A 17348-nucleotide genomic window follows, 5' to 3' on the forward strand; every position below is an offset into this window, starting at 1 on the left:
TTTGAAGCTTTACTATGCAGAAGAAACATGCTGCTTTCCCTTTACTTTTTTAGTAGTTTATGTTTAACACAGCACTGTACTGTATTTGCCTTTTATTTTATTTTTTGGTCTCTCCTGCTGCCTGATTGTGTACCTCCGGTTCCAAATGAGGTGCGTGGTTGACTAGTCAGCTCGTAACTCTGGGGTTCATAACTCTGAGGTCCTACTGTATTAATAAATAAGCAGTAGATGTGTTTAAAAATCAACCTCAGGTGGGCCAGAGCACGTCTGTTCATAGGAGCAGTGAGCAGCCATCTGCAGCCCATTCTGACCGAGCTGCTAGGTGGTGCCACCCAGGTTTTCTAACAGGAACAAGCTGTTAAAAAAAATCAAGCAATTCAGTTGTCGATTCAGTAAAGAAGTGTGGTTTCCTCCCTCTGCAGAACGGCAGGAACCTGCTGCACTGTGCAGCTCAGAGAGGGCACATCAATGTGATGGAGTTCATCATGGAGGACCTGGAGGACGTGCATGTGGATAAGACAGACAAGGTAGCAAGATGCTGGACCACTTCCAGTTTCATAGGGCCTGATCTTGCTCCATTGACATTAATGGGAACATTCCCATGGACTTCAACAGGAGCAGGATTAAGTCCTCAGGGCCAGATTTTGCACTCAGATGCACACAGAGGGCAAATCTGGGTTGTGGCTTTAAGAACATAGCAGGGCTGACTCCTCATTCACACCCAGATTCTTGATACCTTTACTGATGTTAAATAACACCTCACTCTAACAATACTGCATGCCTATGAAAGTCAATGACGCCACTCATGGAGTAAGGTGCTAGACAACATGGGCAAGGGAAGCAGTGTAGCCTAGCACACAGGACACTTGACTGTTACTGAGGAGATCAGGGTTCAATTCCCAGACCTGCCACCGGTTTGTTGGGTGACCCTGGGCAAGTCACTTCCCTCTCTGAGCCTCAGTTTCCTCATCTGTAAAATGAGGATAATGATACTGACCTCATTTGTGAAGTGCTTTGAGATGTATGGATGAAAAGTGCTAGGTAGGAGCTGGGGATTATTAATATTACAGGTATCACACTTCAACCTCTGGTTCTCAAGCAAAGGCCTGCAGCAGGAGGTGAATCTTATATCCCACCAGGGCTTTGGAGCTATGCTCTGGCTCTGCTCCAGCTCCAGGCAAAAACCTGCAGCTCCACTGCTCTGGAGCTGCTCCGCGCTCCAGCTCCTGGCTCCGCTCCAAAGCCCTGAATCCCACCTCAACGGTGATTTGACTCTGGCTCCAATCAGTAGAGAATTCTACAGCTAACACTCTCTCTCCCATGCTAGTCCCTTGGAGTTTCAATCCAGGTTCCATTAATTGAAGCCTGCTTCCCTAACATAGCTGATGCAGTGGGGCATGGGTAATAGTTTCCTTTTCTTATTACTGTATCTCCCACAGGTCTTTTACTGATTGATTGCTGCCGACGTGTTCAAGGTGCAGGCCTTTTTTTCAATCTGTTAATAAAGAAAGCACTTGCATTCACAAGGCACAACTCCAGCACCACATCCTGCCCTCCTGCACACAGACCCCTCACTGATGTCAATAGCAACCCTTTCTTTCCTTACCACACAGTTCCTGTAGTGATCCATTCGCTTTGCTGCTCAGAAAAAGTGGGTTGAACATGCAAATTACCTTTAGCTGAAACCTTTATTAAAATAAATGACTCACCAGATAATTGATGCTGCAGATCATTTTCCTTTTCTCTTTTTTAAACTGTAGTTTCCTTGTGATAAGCCTTTTACTTTCCCCTCTTCCTGTGAAATAAATATTGAGATTAACTTGCCCTTTTATTGTGCCAGATGAAACCAAAGTACACCAAAATGTTCATACCCGGGCGTGGTTCAGATCAGCTTGTTTCTATAGGATCACCTCCAAATTTAAAACAAAAAATGTTTTGATACTGGTGATTTATATTATCACCTTTAAGTTACAGCACTAATAACTGGGGGTTGAAATACAACCAGCCTGCCAGGATATGAGTATTCACAGAGACATTATTTTTGGGCCTTTAGCAAAAATCATGGTGTTTGTGCTTTCCCAGTTTTCCACATTTCTCCTTTCTTTTTTCTTTTACCTAAAGATGGACAAGACGGCGTTTCATCTGGCTGCAGAGCATGGGAGGTTAGAAGTGGTGGAGTTCCTGATTGGGTCAGGTTGTAGTCACAGTGTTAAAGACAAGGTATGGAAAGCAAAAGCCATTGGACAGGGCCAGAGAAATGTAACCAGGGACTAGATGGCTCGAGGGACTGTTAATGGGATACGGAGCTGGGTGGCTGGCTGAAATCTAGCGCAGGTGGGTTGTGAGCATAAGCTCATCAGCTAGTCGCACAGTCGTCTGCAGTGTCTGTGCCAAGGAAATTTCCGCCCAGCTGTTTGCAGTCCAAGTACACCACGGTAGTGGTGTAGTGGGGCAAGGACAGGGGTGACACGCTTCCCTGAGCTTTCTGGATGTCATAACTCTAAGGTACATTGTGATGAAGTTGCACCCTGACTCTACCAGAAAAAGCCGTCCCATTGGCCTGTCTGCAGGTAGATGGTAGGTCCCTAGTGGGGAGAAGGACACAGTGGGATTTCTATGCTTGGGCCCAGACTGAGAAGAATGACAGATGAAAGGATCATCTGTTCAGTCACCTAGATCAAGGAATGTACATACTCCTATGATTTGCTGAACATTAGGGGCACTCCTATATTATGGTTATGGGAGATGTCTCAGTAACTAGACAGATAAAGGAGACAGAAGACATTTGCCCCATTCAGAGAAGGTCCACGAGACCAATGCACCATCGCTCATGAGGGTGAAATCTGAGGCATTACTGACACTACAGTGATAACAAGATTCTGCTGCAATGGGGGACTGATACGTGTTCCGTAACAGTAATAATTCACATCACCTAGGATATAAATTTGGGAATCTGGGAGAAGCATATTATTGTTACAAAGTAATGTTCTATGTATATTAAGAGACTCCTAGACCTCCCTTTGATGCACTAAAGCATTTTCATCAGAATTGGATAGTTTTTTTCTTAAATGATGATTAGTAGATAAGAGAATGACTACAGGAATTGCGGTCAGACGAAATCACCCTAAATATTGGTTTGCAGAGAGTTGCTTTGTCTGGGTACTTGATCATGTAGTTTATTTACACACAAAGCAATGTTTATTTGCAGGAAAAGAACACAGCCCTACATTTGGCTGCTAAAAATGGGCACCCCACAGTGCTGCAGAAGATTGTGGAAATTGGACTGAGCCTAGAAGAAAAGAACATGGTGAGTGCAAAACAAACCAGACCAGAGCCTCCCTTTCATCCATAGAGGTGATCTCCCACGCCTGCTGATTTAACCAACTCTACTGGCCAGGACTGATGGGGACTGTAATGAGGTTAACCGGGGCTTGTCTCTCTCTGGGGCGGCGGGGACCCCCACTGCCTCATTAAGTTTGGGAGGAGGTCTAGCAGGGAATTAGTCTGGCCAAAGGAGTCTTCCTCCACGGCCTCTGTGAGGGCAGAAACAACACAGTTAGTTGGCAGCCCAGGTCCTAGGTCAGGGCGGGGCAATCGTGAGTCAGGTGCTCAGGCCCTCTGGCTGGGGCTGGGCAAGAACAGTATATAACCAAGGAGGCAAGGTCCTAGGTCAGGGCAATGGTAAATCAGGTGCTCAGGCCCTCAGGCAGGGGCTGGGCAAGAACAGTTTATCCACAGCGAGCCCAGGCCCTGGGTCCAAAGGCCTGGGAGAGGGGGAGATGGCCACCCGCGAGTTAGGGTGGCAGGGGGGATGCAGGCCCTCCCATTCCACTGCATCCCAGCCCGGGGCCCTAGCAGCAGCAGAAGACCGGCTGTGTCAGTGGGGATCCTGGCCGCAACACACTGACATGGGTTCTGGCAGTGCTGCAGCCAGACTGCTGCCCCCGGTCTACTTCCAGAGTCTCCCTCTTGAGGGACCTGGGTCGGGTGGTGTCCTCGGGGGTTCCAGCACCACGGGTTCCTCAGGATCGCTGGTGCAGGGCAGGCTTGGCCACTCCTCCAGGTAGCTGGCCTAGGGCAGGCTTGGCCAGCCCTTGTGTCTGCCATAGGGTACCTGGGGCTTCCCAACCGGGAGAGAGCCTGCAGGCGTCTGGTCTCCCCTGCGGCTGCTCTCTCAGTGAGCTCTGGGGTTGGGTCTTTATACTTCTTCTGCCACGCCTGACCCTCTAGGGGGTGAGCTCAGAATTCCCAGGCTCCGCCCACTCCGGTGTCTGGAGGGGCTGGTCACTCTCTGGGGCAGCGGAGACCCACACCACCTCACTACAGGGACTGTATCTCGAACAAGTTTATGTAGCTATCTGGTTTTATTTAAAATGCACTGATCCAAAGTGCTGGGCATGTGTACAGAATATCGGTGAAAGACAAAATACCTGTTGGACCAACAGCCAAGACCAAAATCCCTCATTGTGACGCTTGTTTATCTTCTCACCCCTGCACGTTCGGGATGCCTAAGCAGCTAATGAATTATGTTTTAAAATAAATCTTGCTGAAACAATGTTGACTTAGTCACTGAACAAATCACCCTTCTATCTGAGATCTTTCTCTCTACAGACGAACATCGAAAGTGTCTGTGATTGGAACATAGTTAAGGCTTTCTGGTTTTTTTCTGGTTTATGCATTTCATTTTGGGTGTTTATTTTCTTAGCAATTTTTTATTTTTATGTAATGTCCAGAAATCGGGAGATTCAGGGATTTCTCTTTGAATATACAGTAATATATAGTGTAATGAGTAATCTCTTTGTAATGTTCCCTAGTGCAACAACAGTACTGGTTCAAACAGCACTACATTAAAGCACATTAGGGAACCTTTAGTGCACACCAGCAGGGTCTACATGGACCAATTAATGTGCAACACATTAACGTGCTTCAGAAATCATGCTCCCGTAGTCTGCATTATTGCTCCATGTAGACACGCCCTTAGATACATGGAAGCATTTCTGCTGTTTATTGGACAAACAAACAAAAAAAAATCAGTATTGGGGATATTTTGTCAGTTAAAACCTAAAATCAGAAGACCTAAACATAGTTAATACCCTGGATAGCAAATACTGGCTCAGTAAAGTCCTTAGCAATTGCAGGGCACAGTACTAGTTAAGTTTATCAGCATTCCCCTTATACCCTATTTAACGCTCTCTTTGCGGAGTAAATAAGATTCTGGTAAGGTGACATTTGATACTCCCTGGGAGTACATATTTTAATTATTTTATTATAGTGTGTTCTTGTTGATGCACAAAAACATCTTTAGATCACATTAAGATTGTGACCTTGTTTAATCAAAGCTAGTAAATTACAGGGTTAGGCATGAAGTCCTTTTCAAACTGACTCTTTTGTACCTAGGTAGAATTGCACTAGCTAATACGTGTGGGTAAAATCACTTTGCTTACAGACCCGGGGGCAGATGGATTAAAGAACAGTGTATTAGATATGACTGATCAGAACATTCAGAGTCCCATGCTACACGCAAAACGGCCACTGCAGTCAGTATGGAGCGAGGATGTCACTGTATTGTTAGCATGTGTGTGTTAATTTCCTTCCTTTTTCTAACTGTAGTCTGGAGGGAGAATGAATCCCTGGTCCTTAGAACCATGATTTTAACACATCAGGGGTTCGGAAGACAAGTTGCCAAAGAAGCCCAAGTTAATGAGTGGATTCTCCCGCCCCACAGCTGTGGCTTGTCCTTCCCTATGAAACAGAGAGTAACACTTGCTTTATTAGAGGCTCTAACAGCCTAAGCTAGCATGCCCATGTCAAGCTTGTTCTGCTGTGTTTCCAGGATGGTCTGACTGCTCTGCACTTGGCTGTGGAGGGAGGCCACTACGACTGCGTGAAACTCCTCTTGGAAGCTGGTTGTGACATTAATGCCCAAACCCAGGTGAGCAGGAACGGTCTGAAGATGATTTTGTCTCTGAGCACCTCACGTTCGTGCTACCTGTAGCAACCATGTGGCTGGCACAGCCTTTCACACGAGGTCAGCAATGCACACACAGGGCTAATCTCCATTCACCTTCCGGAATGCTACTTCTGTTAATAAAGTATCGGTGCAGGTGGAAAAGCCATTTGCCAAAAGGCGAGGCGAAACTCATCTGAATTTTGTATCTTAGAGAAGATTCCCTCTAAATGGGTCAGTCCTGCATTCCTTGTACCTCCAAAACTCCTGATTTCACTGCAGGGCATGGGCAATCAAGGCCATTCAACCAAATCGTTGCATTCCCATGTGAAAGTGGCTATGGCTTTGGTTGTGGAGCTAGCCAGTTGAAATCTATCATCCTAGTATTGTCGCATCCTTAACTGTGTGCACTGATTTCCTCCCTTGCTCCACAGTGGAAGGAATGCAGGGAGAACTCTTGGGGTGGCCTCTAAAACAACAGGGATCACTGGGAAGCAGAACGAACAGAGGCCCCGCTGGAAATACGTCCTTTGGCTTGATAAAAGGTCCCAACTAATATCAGCTGTGTTGCTGTCTTTCTCAGAAAGCGATGACCTGCCTTCATTATACAGCACTCCATGGCTATGAAGACATGGCCAGGATCCTTGTTGATGCAGGAATCTACATAGATGCAGTTAATCATGTAAGTCACATTAAATGGCTTTAAGCATTGATGAACAGATAGAGCCAAATTCCAGCTTTCTTTTCTTGGTAAAAAAATACGAGGCTCAATTCAACACTGCAAAAGTATGTATTGCTACGAGCCTGTATTGTGGCTAATCACAGCACTCCATACAGCCAAGGCAAGATCTGCGTCGGGGAAAACGTGTCCTCTGATTCTGGGCCCTGCCTGAGAATGCCCCTGGGCAGCTCAGTTATGGAGTGCTTACCATACGGAGGGTCCCTTCATGTCGCGGGGCCAGAATTGGGTAGAAAACTGCTGCTCCCTCAGGCCACCCTGAGTCTGCATGCACCTGTGTGTAGACTATCACCAGCCATTGTCAAGAGAGCTGGTTCCAAGAAAGCAGAGTTGAGTTGCTAGTTGACAACAGTAGCTGCAAGCTTGTTCCCACTGACTTCAGCGGGAAGGCGGCTAAACCTAGCCGTAAATCATTCCCTTGCAGAACCTGGAACAATCCCGGCTGCAGTTTATACATTAAGCCAAAGGCTGCATGAATGGAAGTTAAGTTTCAGAAGTAGCCATTGTGTTCCAGCCAAGATGCCCTTGCTGTTAGGAACCAGGATGTAGGCTGACTGGCCTAGTGGGCAGAGCAGGCATCCAGGTCAGAGAATGGAAGCGGGGGTAAGAGCCAGAGTCAACTGCCAAGTCCCAGAGCTAGGGGGTTGAGCCAGAGTCAGGACCAGTAATCAAAGATAAGGATCGGAGCTGGGGTCGGATACTAAATGCCAGAGCCAAGGGTGGAGCCAGAAGTCAGAACACGGGGGCAGAGCCAGGATTGGTAGCCAGTGGTCAGGAACAAGGTGAAAGGGCAGGAACTGGAGAGTGGCATGGATCAGACACGGAGCAGGAGCAAGGCGGGAGCGAGGAGCTGGTCAGGAGCAGGGCTGGATCAGAATTGCAGGAGGCAGGCAAGAGCAGGGGCCAACGTGGAGGCAGCAGCAGGAAGTCTGCACAGCTGCTCAGACAGCCCACGTGGCTCACTTCCTGGCTTAGGTAGCGGGTACGAGCCAATCAGGCAGCTGCAGGCCTTGGGGGCTCCGATAGACCGTCCTGTGGTGATTGACTTTCCAGGTTTAACAAGATGGTGCTTTGCTCATCTCCGTTGGTGCTGACAAGTTAGCGTCAGCAAGCCATGGCCCCCATAGCCCCAGGATGCAGACCTGCATCCTTGGATCCTTACATTCCCCCCCTACAAGCAGACTCCAGGACCCCAAGCTGTGTGTGAGCTAGAGACCCCAATGTCTTTTCCCCCTCATATGCAAATAATGCACCTTTTTCCCACAGCAACATGCATCAGCCATGCACATTGCAGTGCTGCAGAACTTCCCAGCCATTGTTAAACTCCTCATCGACGCAGAGTGCAACTTGGACATCCCGGATGAAGTAAGGCTTGGAACCCTTCCATCTCTGAGACGTGAACCACATTCACCGAGGTTTTAAATCAGCCAGTTCTGAGCAGGAGTGGGGAAAAGAACAACACTTTTAAATGTGGAAAACGTGGAAGTTCAGGTCCTGAAACATGAAAACAGCTGAATTGTTCACATTTTCCAAGCAAATGCAGGGCCTGGCCCTGCAAGTGCTCTCTGTGCATGGGATTCCTATTGAGTTCCTTGGGTGATCGAGACACAAAGTTTGCCAATTCAGCCCCTCACCTCTGAGCTGTACACAAAGAGAATTTCAGCACAGAAGGATATTTTGAGACAGTTAAGAATGTCTGAAAATGGGGGGTAAGGTTGGATTTGGTAACACAAAAAGATCTTTATCACCCAGCATTTGATTTTAGTTATTATTCATTCTACTCTTGCAGTTATCTCAATGCACGCTTGCTTGCTCCATGCCTGCATCAAATTGCCACATTATTTTGTTTGGTTTCTTTTAAATTTCCTGGGATTTTCCAGAAGTCCTTCAGTATGAAAAAAAATCACTACAGGGGTATTCATATTGACCTGTGGCCTTACGTGCCATAGAATGTTGATGGGAGAATTACATGGACGTTGAATGGGCATGAGAGAGTACGGAACATGCTCCTCTGTTCACACTTAGCCTTGTCTCCCAGTACTGTTTTAAATGGCCATGTTTCTTCCCACCGTTCCTGGCCAGCATTTCCTCCCAGGTATTTCATCTTGCTTCTGCTTTCTTTTTACACAGAGGCAGCAGACACCACTCCATATTGCTGCAGAACACGGGAGACAAGACATAGCTGAGATGATTCTCATAGCAGGAGTTAACTTGAAGTTAATTGATAAGGTAAACATCCTTAGGGATGGGGTAGATGCGTGGGGATTGGGAGGAAAGCCATGTTTTGTTTGATCTCAGCCCATGAGTAAAACTGACAGTGTTCTTAACATACTAACATTTTCACGGCGTAAACAGTTAAAATAATGCTTTTTGAGGAGAGAGCAGAGGGTGTTGAATTTTTGAAGGGGATGTGAATGAGTCTTAGAAAAGTACAGGGTAGTTCACGCTTTGCTATGCAAAGTTCTCAGACCCAACTCCTGCTCCTGCCACATATCTTCACTTATACTAACTGAACAATGTTCTTCTGTAACAATCATAAATAACAAAGTATTGGGATTATAGTGCAAAGAAACATTTTAATGGGTAAAAAAAATAAAAGATCCAGTGTGTGTAGATCTGAAATACCCAGCATTCAGTGCTCTGCTTGCTGGGGAGAAAAAAGAAACCCCAGAACTCCAATTAACTAAAAGAATTTTAAGACGATCTGGCAAATTCTGTTCTTTGTTCTGAGAGTGTAGCTGGACATATTTGCATGTGTAGGAAGAAAACTCAAGAGCATTCAGCCACAGGTTAATATCAGAGCTACAATTCGCTATAAAGTTAAACAACAGCAGATTTTATAAACAAAAACCAAATCCAGTGACTTAGCCTTAGGTACAGAACCAAAATAACTGTCTGTTGTTGCCACCATCTGGCAGCTCTTGGAACTAGAGCAGTGGTGCTCAACCTTTCCAGACTACTGTACCCCTTTCAGGAGTCTGATTTGTCTTGGGAACCTCCAAATTTAAAAACTACTTGCTTACAAAACCAGACATAAAAATACAAAAGTGTCACAGCAAACCATGACTGAAACATTGCTGGTGTTCTCATTTTTACCATATAATTATAAAATAAATCAATTGGAATATAAATATTGTACTTACTTTTCAGTATATCGTACATAGAGCCGTGTAAACAAGTCATTGTCTGTATGAAATGTTAGTTTGTACTGACTTCGCTAGTGCTTTTTAAGTAGCCTGTTGTAAAACTAGGTAAATCTCTAGATGAGTTGATGTACCGCCTGGAAGACCTCTGCATCCCCCCGGGGTACACGTCTCCCTGGTTGAGACCCACTGAACTGGAGGAAGACACTGCACAGAGAAAACGTGCTTGCTATATTGAGGACATTTTATCCTCGGTACAAAGTGAGAACTCTTCATTACCAAAAAGCCAACCCCAACACAGAATTCCTCTCCTGGTATGCTGCATTTATTTCTGATAGATAGATTAGATAGCTATTCCAGTCCCATTCCTATCTATCTATCTATGCACACACTGAGTTCATGCAACATACTGTTCATACATTAATAGTCAAACTGACCTGTGTCGTTTTCTAGGAGATGGTTTCTGTTCATACACGAATTGCAGAACTTTGTGGGATTACACAGATCAGTTCCGATTCATACACCTCAATGAATCTGTTGAACAAAGGGCCATAGTTTGTCTTGGACTTAACATGTAGTACTGGGTTGTGCCCTCGGAGACATGGGTGCAAGCGTTCTTTACTCCGTGAATGTCTGTAAAGTGCTTTGAAGCCCCCTATTCTCTCAGTGGTGAAATCGGAGACATTTCGGGCCAAGTTGTGGTTGCTTCTGCCTGTGGGGGGAGAGGGCACGCAGAGAGGGCATGGTTGCTGTCGGAGAGAGGTATAGGGAACCTGGATCTGGGCGTGGCACCAGGCAATTAGCAAAGCTACCACTGGGCTCCCAGAGCGGAAGAGAAGGTGAGCACTGAGTGGCATTCAGCACTTAGAGTGACCAGCTGGGTTTGGAGAGTGGCTAGAGCCTGCCCCCTGCACTTAGTGCTCAGTGGTGCAGCAAGTGCCATTCTGAGACTCCCTCTCGCACCCCGTGGAGGCACTAGGCTTGCAAGGCACCCAAATCTACCTTGCCTATATAAATGTTGCTGATCCCCTTAGTTTGGCTTCTGTAAACCCTGCTCCTGTAACAACAGGTAAAAATAATTTTGCTTTATCCTCTTAAAGAGCTGGGAATAAAGTAATGGCGGATCACATTTGTCTAGCACCAGTGGTAAGTGGGGTGTTTCAGCTCCCACGTATGATGGAAGCTCCGTAATCACTGCAGATTGATGAAATGGCAGGATGGTCCAGTGGTTAACGTGCTGGCCTAGGACATGCGTTCAAGTCCCAGCTCCACCCCAGACTCCTTGTGTAACCACTGAGACATCACTTGTGTCTCTCTGGGCCTCAGTTTCCTATCTGTAAACTGGGGATAATAGCATAATCCCTACATTCAAGACTGGGAGGTGCTCAAAGACTATGGTGACAGGGGGGGTCTGATTAGTCTCTTAAAGAGACAAATGGCAAATATATATTTTGGGCACAACATTTTTTTTTTTTTTTAAAATCCCCTCAATTTCAGCAAGGAAAAACATCCCTGGATGTAGCTGCCCGGGGCAACCATATCAACTTGGTGGACATGATTATCAAAGCGGATCGATTTTACAAATGGGAGAAGGTAGGCATCATACACTGAGCCGAGTATCCTGAAAAGCATCCTTTCTATGGAGGCAATTCTCTGTGCTCACCGGAACGAGGGAAAGAGAAATGCAGAAGATCCATGGCAAACAGCTCTCTGTTTTCACTGCCCCGTTAGAAAAACAAACAACAAAGCAGCCCACAACTGTACCAAAGACTTTGCTTATTAATATAGGAGTCCTTGCTGTTAAATATCCCAGGCTGCACTGGGAGGAAGGGAAGCTGGATTTTCACAGATATTTAGTTACCAAAAGATCCAGATTGGTGCCTAGTGGGAGTTTATAAAGCACCTAAGCAGGTTACACATCTAGCCCCATTGAAAGTCAAAGGGAGTTAGACACTGTCACAACTCCCAGTCAAGTGCTCCCTCTTTGCCACTCACCATACTGCTGTGAGGGGATCCCGCCAGTGAATCCCCCGATGTTTTAAGCCTCTGGAGTCTGAATAGATCCCATGCACTGTTCCTATCTTGGGACCCCTAGACAATGCTCTTGGTATCGTCTACCTAGCAGCCCCTCCTAAGAGCTCAGACCTCGCAGTCCAACTGCTTAGTCCCTGGAACCAATGCTGACCCCCCAAGATATGCTCATAGCTTAACACCTTCTTCCAAAACTCCTGCTGCGTGAGTATTCTGGCTATAGTTTACTGCTCGCAGGGGCACGTGCTAGGTGTAGCAGATAATGTACAGACACTCTGCACACGATCCTAACACATTATTGCTCTTTCTTTAATAGCACGAGACACACAAAGTTCTAAAAAAAAATAAATCCGACCAGGAATGCCCTGGAGTCTCCAGGAATTAAAGATCGTCATGTGATGAAACCTCCAAAACTACGTCCATCCAAAATCAGCAAACCTAGCACCTTCTTACCTCAGTTCCCCCACCACTCCAAAGTCTTCTGGGCGATGGGGCGTCTGGGGTCATCCAGCGTCTTCCTGTTGCAGTGCACGGCTTGGGTTCAGAAACACAGAGCCTTCTCCCCCACCTCACTTCTTCTCTCTTTGCCAGTCCATCCCCTTCCTTCTACCTGCCCAAAACTTCCTGTCCGTCTCCCCTCCACCACCCCATGAGTTATAACTGCCTGCTTGGTCAGCCCTGTCTCCAAGCTGGAGAATTTCAGCTCTCTCCACTCCCCGACTTCCTTCAGACCAGAGGAAGAAGTATCATTCTCCCAACTCAAACAAACCCATTGGCCCAAGGTGCTTCACTGAGTAGACCATGGCTGAGTTCTAACGGCCCAACATTGTCCCTTTCTGGGAGGTACGCTTGTCAGCATGGTAGATACACACCGACAGAGGGACATTCCTGATACCACAGCTTTCATAGCAACACGATATTATCAGCCAGAGTTCTTAAATTGTAAATAGGTTTCCCAGATCACCCTCCCAAGCAGCACCTAACCTGTTTAGGCCTTCTTGTAAATCCCAGCAGGAGTTCTTGGAGGATGGTCTTGTAGTGAAGGCCTAGAGCCAGGCTATCGGATTCTATTCCAGGCCCTTAGACAGGCTACCTGTGTGGCCTTGGGCAGACACTTGCCTCCATCACAGGCAGTTGTGAGCTTTCATTCATGTTGCTGAAGCATGTTATTCAAGAGCGTCAGACAGAAGGCGCTGTAGAAATGCAAATTGTTACCTACATGGGCTTCTGTACCCAGGATGCCATTAACAAGATTTATTAACCCACGGAATTGGGCCAGGATGAAATAGGACAGTTAGTAAAACAGAAACATGCTGTGTCAGAATGAACTTAAGCTGCCCCAGGGGCAAGGCTGTCGGATATTACAGACCGGCCATTACAAACAAAAGCATGGTGAGTCTATTGCTGGAAGAGCACCTGGGCATTTTAGTCCAGGAAACGTTACTAAGGATGATGCTACTGCTAACAACCCAGTGTTAGTTTCCTGTTGTCATCAGAGCATCAGCCTGTGGAACATTATAGCCTCTAATCAGGTAATGCGAAGAGAGGGCATAGTTCAGCACAGCACTGCTAGCAGGAAAGTTAAATTGCTTTTTGGAAGTGAAGGGATTCATTGTTCAGGGTTGTGATATTGTGGGGGTGGGAGTGGTCTCTGACCCTTAAAGAAATGTGAAGCCTCACACTGAAACTCCTATTTTAACATCGTAGGACAGTCTCAACAGTGACTCTGACTCCTGGGTGGCAAAACACTTAACCTTTAAACAAGATCACAGGCTGGAAACGCAGCACATTCGCTCAGTGATGTGGAGATTAGCTACTAAATACCTCAAACCCAACGAATGGAAGAAGCTTGCACATTACTGGAAATTCACAGATGCACATATCAGAGCCATTGAGCAGCAGTGGGCAGGTATAAAGCAGATGGCCTCTCATCTCCACCAAGCATTTCCATCCCTTTAATCTATCTATTGCTAGTAGATAATTCTCCAACAGTGGCACTGGGCCACATGCTAAGGAAGCCACCTGGTTCAGATGGAGCAGCCACAAGATCGCGTTTGAAATGCTTTATAAAATAAATACGAAAATGTGTACTCACCTGAAAATGGCTAGTAGGAAAATCCACAGCTCCTAAACAAGGGGCCTGCTTCCTCTCCCTGGCTGCTAGAGAGACAGCCCAAGCATAGGAGTCCTTGTCCCTAAAGGGAAACTTGATTGCTGTAACTGACAAAGCAAGAGAGGTCTGAACTCCTTTCTACAGAGAGAGGGCATTTTCAGGCAAGCGGATAAACATTCCTTACTGTTCTGCACAGGGAGACCACAGACTTTCAACAGAGAGATTTTATTAGTGGTGCCCTGGTCTTAAGGGGAGCCAGCTTCCACCAAAGACCCTGGCCCCACTGGGCCGGTTTGTCCTTGGCTTGCCCCTCTGGTAATTAGGAGTAGACCTAGAGAAAAGCATTTGGAGGGCCACCAAAGAGAAACCTGCACTGCGACCCCGGCAACGTATGCCTGCCCTCCCAGGGAACAGGCAGTGTTCATTTTCCCTTTTGGCTCAGCACACGGAGAATTATGGGGGCAGTTAGAAGGGTATGTCAGGACAGACTGCATTCTGAGCTTGGAAATATCCCTGTGTTTGCAAATCACAGCTCTGAGTGGAAGCATGGAAAAGCCTAAAGAGTCATACATTTGACCAAAACATACTCAGCCAAATTCAGTCATTTACTTGCAGATGGCTTTCAGAAAACTTCCAGTTCAAGGGCCTGGGTTGCCATAAATAATTATGTGAATTCCCCCCCACCCCTTTTTTTTTTTTTTTGCAGCCTATTCCATTAAATCTTTGACATTACTTTGGATGTGGTACCAAGGCTTTTAAGGGGCCAGATTTCTTGTTGAAGCCAACCTATTCTGACCCAATCCTTTCAGCTAACCACAATTTCATTCACTTTCCCCTGAGGTCCGTGCCTTGTTTCCTACTCCTGTTTTGCCAGGGAGCAGCAGTTGTGGATTAAGAGTGTAAGCAAAGACAGAGGTGCTCTGAAATTCACACTATGAAGGTTACAAGAATGTCACGGCTGAGATATTTTCAGACAAGATGTAAGCATGACCCATTAAAAGAGACATAAATTTGTCCCATCAGTAAGAGACTGTAACCCTTAGTGTGCCCAGATAGATTAGGCCAATAGATCGGAGTAGAGACCATTCTCTTTCCTGCAACTTTGTTCTCTCTTAGAAACCTTCTAAATACCTGTGCAGCTTTTGAGCTCTGTCCTTCCAGGAGAGCAGGGAATGCCGCCAGGGCAGCAGTTAAGATGTGTCCCCTCCTGCAAAGCCAGACATAGAACAGTGCAGAAAGGGGGAGAGGGGGCTCTGGTTTCAGGGACCTGAGAAAGTTATTCAGCAAAATAGCAGAACATGAAGTACTTACACCTACAAAATGCAGACTGAATCAAAGCTACTATAGCACCAACCCATTCTGTCCCGGCCGACTGCAGAACCAGTGTGCTACCTGGTGTGAGTGCAGGCAGCTGAGAGTCCAAATGGTTTAAGAAGTTGGAGTTGCTGTTTAAAGAGCAGGTTTGTTTAATTTCCATCTCAGATCGCTTCAATTTAAAAAAAAAAAAAAGTAGCATGGCTGGGCAGCAAATAGGGCCAAATTTACCCTCACATCCATTCACTCAGTTCCCACCACCGCTGAAGGGAGTTCCACGGGTATCACGCCAGAACTGGACGCAGTCTACGGCCACCATGCAGAGTGAAATATGGTTTCATCCATGTATCATTCTTACCAGGTACTAAAAGCTACAGGGAGCATGGCCACAGAATGTTGCTTATTTGGCTTCATGGTGTGATCATAGCAGGAGAAAATCCAATCAAAGGACTATACGAAGGCCTGGTGGGGATTTGTAGAAGAGACTTAGCAGGTAACAATCCATCACTTTCCTTTTCCTTTGAGTAATACAAACTTAGCACCATTTGAATTAACCTTTTAATACATCTATATTTAATTTCTATAGCTGTTGCGTAATGTAAGTACAGCCAGTCCTTTTTCTAAATACAGAGTCTTAAGCTATTAACATCCTCAAAGTCCTCAGGAAGTTGTCTTTTCCCCGCCTTGTTTTATCAAGTATGCACATTTATACATACTGCTGGGCTGTTTCTCCTGCCGCTTTGTATCTCCCATTTGCCAGAAGCATTTACTCGAGCAAAAATACCCACACCCAGACACGTAGACCCTCCTTTAAGTAACTAGGATTAAAAACCAGACTGAGTAGACACCCCTCAGGAGTAAAATTAAAAAAAAAGAAGAAAACATCAGCACTGATGTTAAGCTGCCACTCAGCACAAAGGTACAAGTGATATTTCTCATTCCGCTTCCCCTAATGGGTGAGAGGAAAAACACCTATGATGTTTGTTTTACAGAAAGCATTAGGAAAAAGGCAAATGCAGAATCCACTTCTCCAAGGAAGTGTACAGCAATGTAACAACTGAAGGGGAAATGACTGTACGATGCTGCCTCAGCTGGTTTTCCCCTAGAACCACAGCGATTGAACCGGAATCATTGAACTATTCACTAAAAAGTGGCCATAAAACTTTTAAGGGCTTCTTTGTCATGACAAGTGGCACTTCTGCTGCTTCCACTTGAGTTCAGGTAAACGAAGAGACACATCAGCACATGCTAATCGTTTTAAAACATCTTTATACAAATGTGGGGTTTATTTGCTGTTGCATAGATGCTGGTGACTATAATACAAGCTAGGTGAAGTCTCATTTGTGATACTGTGACTACGTTTCAATCAGGACTCTGATATTTTCTTACTGTAATTTGTTTACATCTCATTTTTTGTATGTATAATTTTTTTAATTTTTTTTTTAAATAAGTTACAAAGGGGAGAACCTTTCTATTTAACATGTAGTAAGTTGTGTTCTTTACCCAAACCTCTTCAGTTTTTGTCTGTGTCACCTGTGGTTTATTGTTGGAGGAATGCTCAATTGTTCAGCTGCTGGTGTCAATACATTTGTTGTGGGGTGGGGAGGGGTGGGGTGGTTGGTGGGGGGATGTTATCTGGACTGTATGAAAAAAAGGGATCAGGTTTTGGATCCCAAAGCCTCAACAGTTTCTCATTAGCTGGCATTTTAAAGGCTACAAATTCCATAGTGCTGTGCAATTGAATGTTTGTTATTTAGAATCTGCCCTTTCCAAGGTTAAAGTCATACTATAGATTTGAGCCATCTTCACACAAATACACAATTTAGGGAAACCAAAGTACAGTTTTGTTAGAGAGTCAATACTTTTCCAATTCATTTTACCTTATATAGATGAACCACTTACTTTTTGTGCTCTAAAAGTGCACAACTCAAAAGCGAGAGGGATTTGAAGAGTCAATTCCCCTCCTTGGCACATAAACATCTGCATATTCCCTAAAGGGAAAAATGTCAGCATATGCGCTAATATGTTATCACCACACAGGTAGCCTTGCCTTGAGTGCCA

General features: G+C 45.7%; 1 protein-coding gene across 2 annotated transcripts in view; it reads left to right on the forward strand.

Moving 5' to 3' along the window:
- ANKDD1A (ankyrin repeat and death domain containing 1A) overlaps nt 1-16708 on the forward strand; it is a gene marked incomplete at its 5' end in the record, with an annotated part of 30362 nt that extends 13654 nt beyond the window's left edge. The window contains 11 exons of one of the 2 annotated variants that reach the window (XM_084641354.1): nt 423-527; nt 2122-2220; nt 3209-3307; nt 5834-5932; nt 6531-6629; nt 7953-8051; nt 8817-8915; nt 11327-11422; nt 13568-13769; nt 15649-15780; nt 16280-16702. In XM_084641354.1, the coding sequence (XP_084497480.1) occupies nt 423-527; nt 2122-2220; nt 3209-3307; nt 5834-5932; nt 6531-6629; nt 7953-8051; nt 8817-8915; nt 11327-11422; nt 13568-13769; nt 15649-15780; nt 16280-16341 (1191 nt within the window). In that variant the 3' untranslated portion in view covers nt 16342-16702. Of the gene's footprint in view, nt 1-422; nt 528-2121; nt 2221-3208; nt 3308-5833; nt 5933-6530; nt 6630-7952; nt 8052-8816; nt 8916-11326; nt 11423-13567; nt 13770-15648; nt 15781-16279 lie in introns of both variants that reach the window. The other variant, XM_084641353.1, reaches the window with a different exon arrangement.
- Between the last annotated feature and the right edge of the window lie 640 nt (nt 16709-17348).

The sequence above is a fragment of the Lepidochelys olivacea genome (genome assembly GCF_965140295.1).
Source record: "Lepidochelys olivacea isolate rLepOli2 genome assembly, chromosome: 10".
Taxonomy (NCBI): Eukaryota; Metazoa; Chordata; order Testudines; family Cheloniidae; genus Lepidochelys; species Lepidochelys olivacea.